Source organism: Hirundo rustica, chromosome 20 (genome assembly GCF_015227805.2).
Source record: "Hirundo rustica isolate bHirRus1 chromosome 20, bHirRus1.pri.v3, whole genome shotgun sequence".
Lineage (NCBI taxonomy): Eukaryota > Metazoa > Chordata > Aves > Passeriformes > Hirundinidae > Hirundo > Hirundo rustica.
In genome coordinates, this window is record NC_053469.1 from 6,359,683 (window position 1) to 6,376,893 (window position 17,211).

General features: G+C 43.5%; 1 protein-coding gene across 1 annotated transcript in view; it reads left to right on the forward strand.

Moving 5' to 3' along the window:
- Positions 1-15,254, forward strand: part of CDK5RAP2 (CDK5 regulatory subunit associated protein 2) — a 68,581-nt gene extending 53,327 nt beyond the window's left edge. Inside the window, exons 30-39 of the mRNA XM_040083252.1 lie at positions 3,018-3,134; positions 3,411-3,600; positions 3,804-3,925; positions 5,283-5,531; positions 6,494-6,583; positions 6,681-6,940; positions 9,165-9,311; positions 11,185-11,323; positions 14,171-14,217; positions 15,070-15,254. Coding sequence (XP_039939186.1) covers positions 3,018-3,134; positions 3,411-3,600; positions 3,804-3,925; positions 5,283-5,531; positions 6,494-6,583; positions 6,681-6,940; positions 9,165-9,311; positions 11,185-11,323; positions 14,171-14,217; positions 15,070-15,129 — 1,421 coding nt within the window. The 3' untranslated portion in view covers positions 15,130-15,254. The remainder of the gene's footprint in view (positions 1-3,017; positions 3,135-3,410; positions 3,601-3,803; positions 3,926-5,282; positions 5,532-6,493; positions 6,584-6,680; positions 6,941-9,164; positions 9,312-11,184; positions 11,324-14,170; positions 14,218-15,069) is intronic.
- The last annotated feature ends 1,957 nt before the right edge of the window (positions 15,255-17,211 follow it).

A 17,211-nucleotide genomic window follows, 5' to 3' on the forward strand; every position in this document is an offset into this window, starting at 1 on the left:
CTTATGCCTTCCATCTGTCTTCTTGTTGCCTTAGCACATCCACCACTGCATGCAGGAGAAATTTGGAAAACTAAAGGAAAAAAGCAACTACCTGTTAGAGCAGCTCCTTTTTGTCATGGTGTTCTTTCAGTTCTTGTTTCTCTCTGTATCAAAGACCTCTTTCATGCTATCAGATGTGCACATGCTCTCTTGCTGGTGATGCTCTTTTTTCCTGATAGATGAGCTTTCTTTGACTTTCAGTGTAAAAAGAAGTTCTTAAGGGAAGCTGAGAGGATCCCCAGGGGTGTGTGGGAATGACCTTAAGCTGCAGGAAGGCAGGTTTAGATGGGATATCAGGAAAGAATTGTTCTCTGTGAGGGTGGGGAGCCCTGGCACAGGGTGCCCAGAGCAGCTGTGGCTGCCCCTGGATCCCTGGCAGTGCCCAAGGCCAGGTGGGACATTGGGGCTTGGAGCAACCTGGGACAGTGGAAGGTGTCTCTGTCCATGGCAGGGGGTTGGAACTAATTAAACCTTAAGGTCCCTTCCGACCCAAAGCATTCTGTGACTTGCATTCAACATTTTTGCTTTTAACTGAATTTTCTTGGCTTGTTTTCTTTTAAAACACAAAGCCAAGTTGTGGCATACTTAATTGTTTGTGGCAACCTGCTAAAATCATGGTATTGAATTGTTTGTTCAACAAAAGTTATTGCACAGATTTATTCTTGTCTGATAAATATTGTATGGGTGTACATACACACATCTGCCCACTGTTCTCCCCATGTTATTTTTAATATTTAGATTCTTTAAGTATTTAAATGCCTCTGGGCTTCCAGTATCCTATAAATGACTCAAATGCTGGTAATGACTACATCATTCCTGTAGAGCTGAGGCTTGCAGTGCAAGTAGAACTGAAATAATTGCTTCAATCATTTCAAATGTTAGGCTTCGAAATAAAATCAAAGGTTTAATTTTGAGTGTCCTGGGTTTCAAATGTTCTTAACAGCAGTTAGTGTTAAAAGGGGGGTTGTTTGCTTTTTTTAACCCACAAGTGGCTGATGTTTCTACTCAGACTTCTCTTCAGCTTTTGAATGGCTTTATTTTGCTTTCCCTGGGAGTGAATATTTCCTTCTTCATTGCTGTGATTTTCAGTAGTGCCTTTCTTTCAGTCGGTGTTTCCTTTGAAACCTTCAAGGTGTGCTTTCTTAGCACTCACCTTTTCAGCACAAAACAGAATGAAAACTCAAGTGTATTGCAATTGTAGGCCCTGATGCTCCACTTCCTCTGGTTAGAAGGACCTTTGCCTCTGTGGAGAGAGTAATTGATATCAGCAGGGCTCTGCACAGAAGTAGCAGCCTCAATAGTGGGTCAAATTGTGGGATTGTGGCCCTATTACCACTGGCTCTACATTATCCCTTATTATGTAAGATAACCAATAGTTATATTCTAAAGCCTTTCGGCAGAACTGCGATAGCAGGACTTTTCAAACGGGGTAAAGCTGGGTGATGGGCAATAAATTAAATTAGAATCAAGATGAGACCATCAAGCCTTGCCACTTCAACTTGGATTGCTTTGTTAGAGTCTGAAAGGAGAAAGCCTTTTGAGTTCACATAGCTGCCTCTACTCTTTAACATATAGATAGTAAAATGCCATTAGTGCCAGGCTTCCAGAGCCTTTGAGTCTTTCAGCAGTGACAAGAGGTTCATATCATGGCACACTACATCCCAGTTAGGTAGTGGGTAAAAGCTTCAATTGGGATTACAATAAAATGAGATTACTCAGAGGAAGTGCAGCACATCAAATTGAATTGAACTGCCAGAGCTGAAAGGCATCCTCCTCATACATTCAGCTAATTTTTTTGCCAGCTGGTTATTTCTCTTATTAACCAAGTAGTTGACATTCATGTACTTATCTCAGGCTTTAAAGTGTGGGGGATACTGGGATAACCAATCAGCTGAAAAATACTTTGAATTCCAGTGGGTCCTGAAGTGTTTTACTGGCTATGAGAAGGTTACAGAGGGCAGTAACAATGATTTGACTTGCATTTCAGAGGCAGCACCTTGGGAGTGGGATGTGGCACTTTGCAGGCTGTGCTGCACCAGTGCACGTCACTGGGGGCTGACTGGCACCAGTCCAGTGCATTGAGGGTTGCCTGGGCTGGGATTTAACTGCCTGCATGCAGGATTTAGCACTTAGATTCACTTGGCTAGTGCAGTAAGATCCTCAGAGCAGGAGTCATCACCCTTAGGTTTGTCCAAGTCAGACATTAAATTCATGCCAGTTACCCAGAGCTTCTCGTGGAGGCACTGGAGGGAATCTCAGCTCCTGGAGGACAGGGGGTCCCATCCTCAGGGATGGGAGGAGAGGAGACACAGGGTGAGTTGAGCTCTGGAGGCGCCTGTTCCTCCCCATGGCTGCTGATGGCTGATGGAGACTGGCTCGGTTATCTGAATTTTAGAAACACAGATTTAAGAGGGATAAATCTTCATCCCACTGATCCTAAATGAGCTCTGAGTTTGTAATCTGAGGCCAGGAGAGTGACTCCAGCCTTATGCTCTTGCCTGTGTGGTAACAGATCTGTCTCCAGACTATATCCAAGCCTCTCTGCATTAACCCCTGTGGATTAGCTGGAAGAATCCCATTGTTCTCTTACTGAATACAATGGAGTATGAGCAGAGCAAGACTAAAACACATGGTAAACCCTCCTACAATTTTCAAATCATAGCAATGTCACAAAATACTCCTGCATTTTGTCCTGTTGGGATTTTAGCTGATAGGTAAAGACTGCCAGGGATAATTCTGCAATTTTAGTAATGGTTGCCCAGCAATGAGAGGCACTTGTACTGCACAGGGCTTTGGATTACTTGGCATTAACCTGAGCTGCCTTTTAGCCTGTAGTGATAACCTTCAAAATATGTAGGAGAGAAATAGCTTTTATAGCATGTTTTTCTGCAATTTTTTAAATTGTTCTTGTCTGGAAAGTTTAATCTTTAATGACCTAGAGATGACTCATAAATCATCTTTTATGTATATATTTATAGGTTCTGCAAACATTTTTATCCATGGCTCAGAGCAGCATAATTCCCTGACTTCTGAAATACATTTCCTGAGGAAGCAAAATCAAGTTCTGAATGCAATGCTAGCAAAAGGATCTAGAGGTAAAAATGTAAACTGTTCTTTACAGGAGTAGCCTGCAACTCATCCCAGATCAGAAAACAATAAAGTATTCACAGTCCACTCATTAAATTGACTTCACCATTCTTTGCACCCCTGAAATTCCACGCTCGACCATAAGCATTCCAGCTGGGATTAGCAATAATGGAGTAGCAGCTGGTTTTTTTTCAGATAGTCTCTGAAAAAGCTGATCTAGTTAAAAATCAGAGCCTTAGTGTGTTGTGGGCATTGCAGATGCCTTGTGGTTCTTCTTGTTTCAGATAAACAGAAGGAAAATGAAAAGTTAAGAGAATCTCTTTCTAAGAAGAATGCAATCCTTGAGCATCTTCATGAGGACCACGAATGCATCAAGAAAGAAAACGAAAAGTTGCAAAAGCAAATTTGCCAAAAGGAAGATGAAATCAGATACCTGACGTGCCAAATTTACAGCAGTCGCAATGAGCTGAACAGGTATTGATTCTGTCCCCGTTCAAAGAGTCATTTAGAGAACAGCTGTCAGTGTGACAGGCACGTGTTCAGCCATTAACATTAATGAGGGGCATGGATATATTCAAAAGGCAAGGGAAGAATTATGGAGGGAGGGAGGAATGGATTTTAGATATTGAACAAAAAAAAATCAGAATTTAACTCTGCTGTTTATTGGGACCTAACAGGTTGCAAACAGAAATTAATGTAAAGCAGCATCAGCTCTCTGAGAATGAGAAGCTGCTGCAGTCGCTGCGGACTGAGATCAAGGTTTATGAGAAGCTGGAAGAAGCAAGAAGCAAGGGGACAGGTATAAATGCACACTTGTCTCTGTACCCTTTGCCCTTGCACCTCTTCCCTCTGAACATGCTCTTGTCAAAGGGAGGGAGGGTCACCGTTGCTTTGCTTCTGCTTGTGCCTGCTCTGCAAAGAGAACTGACCAGCTCAAATGCTTTCTCCTTGGGGTGACTGCAAGCCTGATACATGTCAGATGTTGACTAGACACCACCAAGTTTCCTTTACGTTTTTAGCTCAGCTAAAAACCTGAATTGAAGGCTTAGTGACTCAGGATGAGTTTTCTGGGGATCTTCGATTGTCATCTAAAAACCTGCTGCTGCATCCTCACAGGTCCTGCTTACCCAGGAAGCTTGTGCCTTCTCTTGGCTGAAGGTGGTGGGAGAGGCTTCTCCCTGGGGCTGGCAGAAGGGCTGGCACTGCTTTCTGAATGAAATGTTTAATAATTTCCTGTCCACTTTGCTGTCAGTAAAGGTGAGAGGAGAACTGGAGCTCACCTGAGTTCTTCCTCCCCGTTGGAAGGAAGCTGTGCCACCACGTAGCTGTTGGTGTGCTGAGGTAAAGAGTGAGATGCTGGAAAGCCCTTAGCACATCCAGCAGATTTCCCACTGGAAGTCCTTAGAGAGTTGATTTTTTCTCCCTGCTGCTCAAGTGTGCCCTGCTGCCACTGGTTTTCCTGCCTGGCTGCAGCAGAAGAGCCCTGTTGGCACGAGGCTTTCAGGCAGAGTTGGCTCAGGGGTGGAAGGGATTCTCCTTGCACAACTCCTGATGTTGTTAGAGGGTGGCAGCACCTTCCTCCTGCAGCTGAGCCCCTTCCCACTGTCTGCAGAACACCCTGAGCAGCTGGATTTCAGCAGGAGAGAATGCTTGGAGTTGTTTGTGTACTGATCCCTTCCTGTGAGAAGGCAAACACAGCCTTTGCTTTTCTCAGGTTCACATTTGTTCCTCTGGTTGCCAGGTGATCACTGTTTTCTTTTTCCTTCGGTGGATAAAATTAAACTCCCTGTTCTACTCCATCTCTCCTCCACACTCTGATGTTCTCCATTCCTTTTCCTTTCTCCAGACTGTGCATTAATGCACTTCACATTTTGTAAATCCTCTTCATTCTCCTTTTATCTAATTCTTTAGCTTTTGGCATGAGACATAGTAGCTTTTATGGGCAAAGTTAAAAACAACTTTCGGCTCTTTAAATCTTTCAATAGTAAAAGCAATTAAGACATGCTTTTTTGTCAAACCATTATCTTAATGCTGTTTGTAGTTAATTCTTAATATTGAGGATAACACTGGCTATAACTTACTTGCTGAGTGTTCTAGTGTGTAATGTTATTTTAATTGTTAGAGAAGTTTGAGTGTTTCTATTGAAATTGTCTCAGATTCCAGATGTGATGCCTCAGAAGAATTCCGGAAAGATCAGAATAATCCACTGGATTTGCACGAACTGCTGACTGAAATCCAGAGCCTGCGGGTGCAGCTGGAGAGGAGCATAGACACCAACAAGTCTCTGCATGAAAAATTAGAAGAACAGCTTTCCAAAGGGCAGAGAGAGGAAGTGGGACCGGTGTCAGCTGTTAATATCAACTGCCTGGTGAAGCCAGGCTCTCAGCCCCGTGCAGGACTGGATGGTACTGAGTGCTCTGTGTGCTTCTCTTACAGCCTGAACCAACATCAGCTCTCCTCAGATCCCTCTGCTGTTAGAGCTGGGGGGTGAAGTGCACACTGCTCTGGCCTAGAGCCTCCAGCTGGTGCTTCCTTTGCATCCAAGCAAAGCATTTGCAGAGTCTCTGGGATGTGGGAGGATGCCTGCAGTGAATTGCCATAAATTTTGCTTACCTGGGGGGTTCTTTTTTCACTGCTGAGCTCTATAGTGTTCGCTAAGGGTGAGTGTGTATTACTCAAGCAGGATCAATAAGTGCACTAAATGGGCTCTGGATAAATCAGTTGTCCCCTCTTTGCCCTTGAGGAATATTTTACCTTTATTTCAATCACTGTTAAGTGAGGCTGTTTTAGCAAATGAAGGAAGGGGTAATGTTTACACCCAGGGTTAGGTTATTGTTCCAGTATTGATGTACATGGGATACGGAGGGCACGAGAATCTTCCTCCTTAAAGTGCTCTGCAGCTTTGTAACAGCTTTTCAGACATCCAGATAAAACCACACGGACCTGAAAGATTCCTTGGAATGTCAGCAGCTGAGTTTTTTAGATGTGCTTCTCTCATAGGTGCTCAGGGAATGTGGAAGTTCTGAAGGAGGAGTATAGAGACAATCTTTAGTGTGGTACAGCTGTGGAAAGTGTTCTACTTCTTGTGGACTTAATGAGAAGCTTGTATTTGTTAATAAAATATGCTCCTCGGGATGTATTTTAGATTTTTTAAACAATGGTTTGATTTTGGGAGATACCTAGAATTTGGACAGATGCTCATGTATAAAAGTAGAAGATCCATGGCATGATACTAGAAAAGCGAGCTGGTTTTAGGTCCAGGTGTAGCATCAGCAATAAAAGGAGCTGAAAAGCTGGGAGGGTGTTTTTTTTAAAATGCACGTAAACACCTAATACTACAGCTTTCCTTCTCCCTTTTTATGTGTAGAAAATCTCTGTCACTGCCCTGCTGCCAGTCGAAACATCTGTGAGCTGCAGAAGCAGCAGAAGGGACGCTGCATTTCAGCCGAGAAACCAGGTACGCCCAGCCCGGTTATTTGAAGAGAAGCCGGGTGCAAATGAATTCTTTTTTTTTTGTCTGCGGCTAAAAAACCGACGCTGTTTTTGTGCCCCAGGTCCTCAGGCAGCCCCTAGGGATGAGGTGGACAGCGGCTCCCTGTGCAGCAGCAGCTCGGGCTCCAGCAGGACGTGCACCCCGCGCCTGGTGCCCGGCCATCGGATGTGGGCGGACAGGAGCGGCCGGCACGTCCTGGGCCTCATCGAGGACTACGATGCCCTGAGGAAACACATCTCAGAGGGGCAGCAGGTGCTGGCAGACATGGAGGCTGCTCTCAGAGAGGTCTCTGGCACCAAGCTGCAGGAGCCTGGAGTGAAGGTGAGCGCTGAGGTCCTCTGGAGGAGGGTGGATTTTACCCGGAGGTGTGAAATGGTGGGAAGGGAAGAATTGATTGAATAGCTCAGGACGCCTCAAGCTTGGCAGAGTCATCATGTAGATGGACTCAGTGTGATTCTGAGTTAGTTAATTATAGGCCTCTAAGCAATGTCACTTCCAGTTTTGGCTTTAAGTGAGGTACAACTGCTCGGTTTTGCTATGGAAATCGGTGTTTGTTGTGCTGGAAATGATAAAAAACCCAAACAAAAGCAGCAGCAGGAAACCCCGGGTAAAAATCTAAAATGCTGTTGAGAGGGTTTAAAGCAGGGATATGTAAAAGTAACCTAAGAATAAAAATAATAAAGATTTTCATATAATGAAGGCTTGAGTTCAACCCAAGAAATATGAGACAATTAAAAGAGATGTGATACAGAGCTGATTGCCCTTTGTTGAATTCAGCCTTTTAGTAACACCAGGTTATAACTGTACATTAAAGACTGATGTATGCTGATGAGGCTTGTTTCATATTACATTCATATCTCAGGGAAGATTTTTTTATGTTTTTCCACTTCTTGGTTATCAGTTGAACATTTAACAATATCGTAAGCTAGTCCAGAAACTTGAATATTTCATTAATGATCAAATACTCTCTTCTGGGACTCAGTGTATCATCCTTCCTTCATTCTCTGACAGTGTTAGCCACTCATGGTGCTCTTGCTGCAGTTAAGGATGCTTAACCAATAAAATGTTTATTTTGTCTTGAATAACCTCAGTCATTTTTTGTCTAGACTAGGAGAACTAGTTAATGTTTACCTCTGCTAATTTTCTCTTACATAATATTAATTGTTGGACACAGTTAATGATGGCATATTTGGGGGCGGTTTGAAAAGACAAATTTGCCTACAAGCTTCAATTAAAGGGAAAGAACAATCTGTGCACGTCTGTGGCATCTAATAAGGAACAAAGAAACTTAAACCCCAGCAGGAAGGGCCTGGAAAACAGCAGCCAGTGGTAAAAATAATGAACCACTGGCATGGAGGGTGCTCAGAGACACTGACTGGAGGCAATTTTGAGGATAGATTATGCCAATGTTTAAAAAATTCCGTGTAATGCTTTCCTGCCTTGGAGAAGAAAAGGAAACTAAGTGTCTAATGAAGGTCCTTTTCACCCCTATGATTTTATGATAATCTAAATGCTGTAAAAACCATGCTTGCCGCTCTAAAACAGAAGGTCTTAACTGCAGGGATAAATTCGTGCTACTTATTTTTGCAGTTATAATTAGTGAAGCTGTTGAAGGTGCAGTCTGCAACAATTCTGAAATTCTTTTTGTGGTATCACATGTGTGCTCACACAGTCAAATGATGCCTGAATGACACTTAAGACTCTCTGAAGTATCATATATTTCCCAATGACCTAGTTAACATACTGATAATGACTGAAAAAGTAATCTCTCTAAGTTTTTAACTTGTTTTGTTGGTGTAAAGATAAAAGCAGTAAGTTTCACAATTTGCAGTTTCCTATCAAGCTTTACATCACTGAAGTTTCAGACTACTTAGCAAATGGGGTATTTTATGTGACAGGAGGATTCTGGTTTGATAACAATGCTAAATAAATATTCAGTTTGTATCCTGCATGGGGCAGGAACTGCAGATGCTTTTCTTTCATTACCCTTCCCCCTTCTGTAGCACCATTGCTTTGGTAATTCATTTGCTCCCCTCACATTCTTTCCCTCCCCTATTTCACATTCATGCAATTTCTTCCATTTGGTTTTCTCATCTGTCAGCAGAGGAAAACATTTTATGTGTACCCTGATAGTTATTTTAGCATTAAATGGAGCAGTTTAAAGGGTCTGCTAAGGAAGAAACATCTATAGTGCTTAAATTGATGTCTGTAATCATTGACTTTCAAATAACATGACACAAAATGCAAATGAAGAAAGAAGAGAGTTGCCAACTGTTAGCATGTGGCTTAGCAAATCTAGTAAATATAATCTATTGTTAATCATGGTTATTGATTAGGATAAATCCCCTCCCTCCCTGAAATTCTCAGATAATACATAATTCAGCAGCCTTTGTTAACTAACAAATTAGTTTTTATGGCACACAATGGCTGTGTACATTATCTTAAAAATGAAATCACACCAGCTGGATTAAACCCATTAATTAAGATTACATTTTCATAATGGTTCAAGTATGAAATACAAAATGTCTCTAATCCTGTGATACAGGTACCAGAACAGGCATCCCTGCTTGGCTTTTCCACGAGCACTCACACAGTCCAGCAGATTTTAGAGGAGGCTGCACGTTCCCTGAAGCTTCTCTGGAGAGTTTCTCTTCCCCTGAAAGCTGCTCATGGTACTGCTCAGGGCATTCAGGTACTGCTGGGCTTCACCTGGGCTTGGTCTGCTTGGGGGTTTTGGGATGGCTTTTTGAACTTTGGGATGTCTCCAGGAAGATGCACATTTGGGAGAATCTTTGGAGAATCATGACCCCAGTCTCTGGACACATGGATTTAGTGGAAGGCTGAGTGTGTCCTGCTCGTGTTGTACCAAGTGTTCGTTTACAGCACAGTTTGTTACAAAGATGGAATATCTAATCCTGTTACATGAGCTTCAGGAAATCCAGGGAAGTGGCAGGTGCTCCACCTCAGCAAGAAAAGGTTTGGGCTCCCTGTTATTTGAACCAAATTCAATTTGATTATTTGTGTATTGGTAAGAAGAGAAACATCAGCAACTTTGATGTAATCTCAGCTACATTTTCTTCTACATTCTTGATGCCAAAGCTGTAAAAGAAGAAGCTTTTGTAAAAGTGTGACAAAACCCCAAGACAAGTTTTATAACGCTTTAACTTAAAAGGATTGCACTATGCAAATGAATAAAAGTCAACTAAATGAGGAATGAAATATCTCTGCTGTCAGAATACCACCACTCAGCATTGAAACTGTTTCAAACCCTGGCTTTAAAATAAATCTAAAGTGATTTCACTGAGATTTTTGTATCTGTTTATTAAGGGAAGCAGGATATTTCTGAAAAAAAAACCAACAAAAACCCCCTCAAACTTAGGGAAAATAAACATTTTCTATATAATTTCATAACATTTTTGGTGATATCTTTTAGCATCCCTCAATATATAAAATCACAAAAGCAGTAGGAGTGAAGTTTGCTGTCTGATACACTCACTGATGTTTCAGCTCCAGATTTGGGATGCCTTGGCAGGAGTGTGTAGTTCCATTTCTCTCCTCCTGTGTGGAATCCGTGCAGAAAGCTCCGTGCTGGCCTGGGCTGCAGGGACTGAACGTCTCTCACCCACACAGGGCTTCCAGGGTGTGGGGGATGCATCTCCTGCTTTCCTCTCACTCATCTGAACATGGATTTGGATCAGTCACTTCTGCAAGGCTGACCTTGATCTGTGTGGGCATCTGAGTTCCCAGGATGCCCCTAATTAGAGCCTAATAGAATCTTTTCTAGAGCTTCTTATCCAGCACTCCCTGATCTTGAGGATGTTAGATGGCTCCTGATGTCTTAAGTGCAGAATATGAAAGAATCTCTCTCTCGAAGTTTGGATTCTAAAGTACTCTGAGTATTGCAGCCCCACGGGAGTTGTAAGTAATCAGTTCTTCTGCAGAGATAAAGAGTGGGGCAAATTCCACAAGTTTTATTACTTAACAAGTACAACAAGGAAAAAAGGCCCAAGCTTAAATCTGCACGAGGACCCAAATCAGTGACACTGGCAGATGTGCCAGAGCTTCTCACAGTCCTGTTTAAAAATCACTGACCAGAACTTTGTTGGGATTGGTGGTGAAAACTGAACCTTAATAATGATACTGTCAAAAAATGTTGTGATTAAACTGTCCCAGTGCCTTTTAGCCCTGTGATAGAGGCAGCATCAGCCATGAACAGAACATGGGAGGAAGCTTTCTGAACTTGGCACTGATCCCTTGGCACTGGCCTTCCTTATCTGTTCTGGTTTAGAACAAAACCAGGCACCAGTCTGATAGCCCTTCCTCAGTCTAACAGACCAACTGCTTGCGCTAAATTCCAGCTGAGAATTGCAGTTGTATCCCAGAATCTCGTGTCATGGGGGATGAGAAGGAGGAAGGGCAGGATTCAGGGATGGTCCTTCACTCCTTTGAGTTGTTGGTGCTCCAAGGAAGCTTGAGGGTACTTGTGCAAAAGTATTGAGCAATTCTCAGTGTAGAAAGTACTTGTAGCTAGTAGTTTAATATCTTCCTTTCTTCCCTCAATTTAGGATGAAGGAATGAAAGCAGAAATATTTCGGTTACGTAAGAAACTGTCTGAGCAAGAGAAGAAGTTGCACAGCACGGTGAAACGCCTGCACTCCACAAACCAGCTGAAGGAAAACATGGAGAAAGTCATCATTGACCAGTGTGAGTGTGGGCTTTGACAATGATTCTGATTTTCTTTCTGTGTTCCCTTGTGTGCTCCAGCTGTGACAAACAGGCTTGGGTTGTGCTGAGCTGATGGAGCCTCGTTCCAGTGGGTAGAGGTTGCCCCAAGTACAAAAGGCTGTAGAGAATATCGTGGGAAGCTGTCCATGGTTTTATACAAACCACTGATAATGTATCAATCCATGCAGCTGCCACTAGTTCCTACCTGGGTTATTCCATTTTGGATACTCTTGTTTCTATTTTACAGCAGTTCTCGACAGAGGCAAAGTTACTGTTTGCTGTAAATGCTTTCAGCCAAAGTTTTTGACACTGTCAAAATTGTGATTTTGCCTCAGTCTTAATAAATGTGGAATTAGGCTTTTACATTTTCTGGGGTACTGCCCTGCAAGGAGCTCTGTCACACTAAGAATGCAGGAGAACAAGCTCAGAATAGCAGACACAAAAGCTTGCTATGAGTAATTTTTTAAGAAAAATTAGGGCATTCTTTGAAATTATATTTTACCCTTAGTGGCCCTTGTCTAGAAAATTATCTGCAAACATGAAAACAAGTGGGACATAGGGAATATTGTAGCTGTGTTAAGCCAGGTGTCTGTTTGAAGAGCTCCATCTCTGCTGCTTTAGGCTTTAATCACTCACCAGAAGAGATCTGAATGGAATTCTCCTCTACCTTCGTGCTACAGCAATATGTGTGTTTTGGGAGGAAGCGTTCATTTTCTTCTGAAAAAAATAAAATTCAAAAAAATCCATTCTTCCTCCCTCTGAAGTGGTGGGACTGAATGGCTCATTAGTCCTGGCTGGAGTGGCACTTGTGTTATCAGTAATTAATCTAGACTGGAACATTTTCCACACCATACAAAGTTATAAAAATATCCATAATATTATATGTTACTCAAGTCAGTCAAATGTAATGTAGAGTGATAAATGTTATTTTGCTCCATAGCCTGTAATTTTTTATATCTAAGGCCCATATATCTTCTGCCTGCAGATTTTTGTTGTTTCGAGCATTTATGGGCTGGTGTTTGGTCACTTTTTCAAAATTGCTGTATTATATGTGTACAAATTACTTGCATTAAATCATAAATTATGTTTTGTTCAGGTTGTAGAGCCAAATAGCTCAGTTTGGGGTTGTCATGTAAGGATCAAAGCCATTCTCTCTTTCCAAATAATATCCCTGGGGTAGATTCACTGATGTGGTTTCTCCAGTTGCAGTGTCATCTCAGACACCCTGGGTAGTTTCAGAGCTAGGCTGGGTATAAATCCACAGAGATTTTATCCTTGTAGCCAAAACGTTCCCCCTGAGCCACCCACACTGCCCTAAAGCAAGCAGTGCCTGTTGCCATGAGTTTGCTCGCTTTTTTTTTCAGGGCATTCCACCTCCTCTGAGTGAGGTGCTGAGGAACTGAAACCTGCATTTTCTGAAATCTCTGTAATGCCAGTCTCTGCTGGGAGAGCAGCAGCTGTGCCAGCAGTGGCACAGCTTCCAAATGCTCATCAGCGTCTGAATTTGATAGTTTTGATTTAGAAAAACCCAGTTTGCCAGGTGAAACGAGTTCAGTAGCAGAGCTCTTCTGAGCAGCGAGCGCTCTGCCACACAAACAGACCTGGACGTGATTTTTTCCCAAGTTTCATTGAATATGGGAATTCTGGATGTCCAGTTGCCTTTGTCTTATAAGAGCAATTCCAGAATTGTTTCTAATTTGCATCTGTGCACAAATTCCTGGCCAAGCCTACGGCAAAACTGGGGGAGCACCTGAAGCTGCTGGATTTTCTCAGGTTGCTTACACTCTGTTTTGAGATTTCTTCCCTTCTCCTTTTGCTAGCAGGAAAGGAAAAGCACTGCAGTGGGTGACCTTGCCTGCCTTCATTCTGCACACATCCTGTTACCTGCCTGCTCCAGTGAGGATATTCAGGTTCCCTCTGTAGCTGAACATTCCTGAATATATTTAGAGGCAGAGACTGGAACATTCTTGTGGCTCAGAGTCTTCTGTGGCTCTCTCTGGTGAGAGAGCTCATTGCTTATAAACCTCATCTGAACCTCTGAGCATGGAACAATGCAGTGCCAAATTGCAGTAATCTGCCAGGGGTGTAATTATCTCGTGACAGCTCTACCCTTGGAGTTGTTGGCTTCTTATTGTTGTAATGAAAAATCTTTATTATGGCTAAATTGTTTATTTTTGAGACCGGAATATCAAATTGGTGCTTGTGAGTGGTGCATCTCAGCAGTTACACAACTGACACGGATTAGAGACTCACATATTTAACCTGACATTTCTAAATACCACTTGTGTTTGGAAACATCCCCTCCTCCGTTCTCAGGGCTCCTGCTGGCCCCGCAGAGACAGGCTGGGCTGGATGAACGGAGAAAACCTGGAACCCTTCAGAGCAGGCCGCTGGTTTTTGATTTCCCATTTGTCCTTGAACCGACTCCTTTTGCCATCTGTTCTCTTCTCCCCCTCCTAACTGCCCTCCCCAGACCAAGCAGGAGCAAACTGGAGTTAGACCATGCACCAGCTCCCCTTAAAAGGAGCAGAAAATCTTCCTGTATGTCTTGGATGGAGGGGTGAGCGTGGCAGGGGCTGTGCAGATCTGGTGCAGTGCTGAGCTTTGCTCGTTTCACGTGGCAGAAAAACTTCAAAACCACTTCCAGGATGCTTAGGTTTGAAAAGCAGATTGTGGAGCACAGGCCAGCAGCAGGAAGTGACATTCCAGGGGTGGCACTGCCCTGGACCTGCAGTCCTGAGGGAATCCTCCTGCTCAGACAGTATTTCGTATTTGGTCATTTAGAAAGACTTGCAGTATTCTTTTTAATCTCTTGTTTCTTTCCAGTGGTTTTAACACATGATGTCTTGAAGAAGGCTAGAGGAAACCTGGAAGTAAGTAAATTTTTTGCTTGTATTGAATCCCTTGGTCTCTGCTAGTCAGAAATACACAGTGCTGTGTCAAGAATATTTTGCAGAATTAGTCTGATTTGCTTTAGGTTTGCTACCTAATCAAGCCTAGGTGACAGCAGTTTAGTGTGATAAATAGCCTGCTGTGTTTGATGGCTGAATTAAGAGTTTTATGACTGACCACATAAACACCTAAACCCTCTCCGTCCTGGTGCTTTCCCTAGATTAATATTCATGTCTGTCATCATCTTCCAGCAGTTCATTTCCAGGAGATCACAGCCTGATAACCTGCCTGCTGCCCGAGCTCACACAGACACCCTTGTTAAAGCTGGAGCCTGTGTCAGTCACTGGTGGTGCTTTTATTTTTTAGCCACAGACCCAACAGGGGAAGCTTTTGGAAGCAGCTCTCTGCTGGGAATGTTTCAGGAATCACTGCTCAGATTTGATTTCCCCCACAGAGTTCAGACTTTACTCCCAGAAGGATGCAATGCATTCCTTGACTGAAATCCCCTCCTTCTCCTCACACCCCTCCACTCTGAATAACTGTACAATTTCAAATTTCCTCTACCCTTTTCCCTGCATCCCTTCTCCCTCACCCCCATCAGCATCAACATTTCCCTCTGCAGCTGCTGTGCTGTTCTCAGCCCTGCCTGAGCTAGAAAGTGATGACATAAAACAATCTTTCTGCTTACAGAAGCCTTATCACTTTAATTTGAAGTTCTGATGAACACAGGAGCTCCTCTGTGCACATCCTTGTGCAGCGGGGTGGGGTAGGGACAAATTGTGGGCATTGAAGTACTGGACAATAATAATAATAATTATTGCTTTTCTAACCAGCTTCCACCAGCTGAGAATCAAAAATCACCTTCCTACACCAGCAAAAAAAGGATTCTCTGAAGGAGAAAAGTTCTGCTAACAGAGACTGGTTTTGTGAGTGTTGTTTGCTTTGTGCTGCCTTAATATTTATTGATGTAAAAAATGTTTGTTCAGCTCTTTTAATGGAATCAGCCTTTGACCAAAAAGAAAAAAAAAAAAAAAGAACAAAAAGAAAGACACCTTTTGGTAAATAACTTATTTAACATTTTCTGTAATGTAAAGATGGTTTTAAATATTTATTACAGAAGCAAGGTACTGCAGGTATTAAGGAGAAATCCAGATTTTTTTTAAAGTTGGCACATTGGAAATTTTATATTTGTACTTTTCATGTTACAAAACTATTTGTTGTTGTAGTCAAACAGGTCCTGAAAGAATCAAGAATGTGATCCACCTTCCACTGTTTCTCTCCTGCTGAAAGAATGTAGGTTAAAAAAACCAAAATACTCTGCCAGTTGTCATTGTTTTGTAGCAATGTGAAAAATGTTAAATATTTTAATGCATTTTAACCATCTCTGGAAGGTTCTTCTGGAAACTGCCTGATGCTGGGTATTGTGTTAGGTACTTAGATTGATGCTGTGTCTGAAAATGTTACTTAGAATCAGACAATTAAAATGAAAAATTGTCACAAATGTGTTTGTGTCATTTTGTTTAAAACCTCAGACTTTGGGCATTACTGACCAAAGCAGCCACGTCAGATCATTTATTTCTTGAGTGACACAAAGTAAACTGGGAAAATAGTTCAGTTTAACACTAACAAGACCATAATTCAAAGTGATTTTTGGTTACAGAAGCAGGGTTTGTGGCGCAAGCTTGACTTTATTGAACTGATTTCACACAGAACACGATGTCGTTTTCCCCCTCAGGCTCATCCCCATTGTACAAGGAAATTTGTACAGGGATGCCCTTGGCATCCAAGCACTGGGACTGGGAGATCCTAATACAGGATTTAGGTTACGTTGGCTGCAAGGTTGGAAAGGACCTTAAATCCCATCCCACCCCATCCCACCCCATCCCATCCCATCCCACCCCATCCTATCCCATCCCATCCCATCCCACCCCATCCCATCCCATCCCATCCCACCCCATCCCACCCCATCCTATCCTATCCCATCCCATCCCATCCCATCCCACCCCATCCCATCCCATCCCATCCCATCCCATCCCATCCCATCCCATCCCATCCCATCCCTGCCATGGCAGGGACACCTCCCACTGTCCCAGTTTGCTCCAAGCCCTGTCCAGCCTGGCTTGGAGCACTTCCACAGCTTCTCTGAGCCCTGTGCTGGGGTCTCCCCACCCTCACAGGGAAGAAATGTTTCCTGATACCCAATGTAAACCTCCTCTCTCTCAGCTTGAAGCCATTCCCCCCTCTCCTGTCACTTGAGGCCCCTGTAAAGTCTCTCTCCCATCTTCTCTGTTTGTTCCCCTCTGGTTCTGGAAAGGCCACAACTGGATCACCCCAGAGCAGAAAAGCTCGCAGCCTTTCCTCACAGGAGATGTCACAGACTGTCTGGTCCTCAGCACTGGTGATGGTTTTTCCCATTCCTTCCTTCCCCACTGTGCATATGGGTTTCTTTGTTTCTTTTGCAGAAAGCCACCCTAAAGCCTTGCACTTCCAAGGTGCCTCTTCCCACGGTCCCTGCTGGGTCCTGCTGTTTGTTTTTCCAGCCCAGCCCTTCTCTGAAGGACACAGATGGATTTACTGGGGGTCCCACAGCCTTCCTGCAGGTGTCATGTTCTGGGATGTGCTCTGTGCCCTGCAGAGCCCGTGTCTCTGAATTTTCCTGGAATTCCCAGTGTCTGGGATGTGCTCTGTGCCCTGCAGAGCCCGTGTCTCTGAATTTTCCTGGAGTTCCCGGTGTGCGGGAGGTGCAGAGCCCGTTCCCGGGTTTTGCTGGAATGAGTTCCCGGTGTGCGGGAGGTGCAGAGCCCGTTCCCGGGTTTTGCTGGAATGAGTTCCCGGTGTGCGGGAGGTGCAGAGCCCGTTCCCGAGTTTTGCTGGAATGCATTCCCGGTGTGCGGGAGGTGCAGAGCCCGTTCCCGGGTTTTGCTGGAATGAGTTCCCGGTGTGCGGGAGGTGCAGAGCCCGTTCCTGAGTTTTGC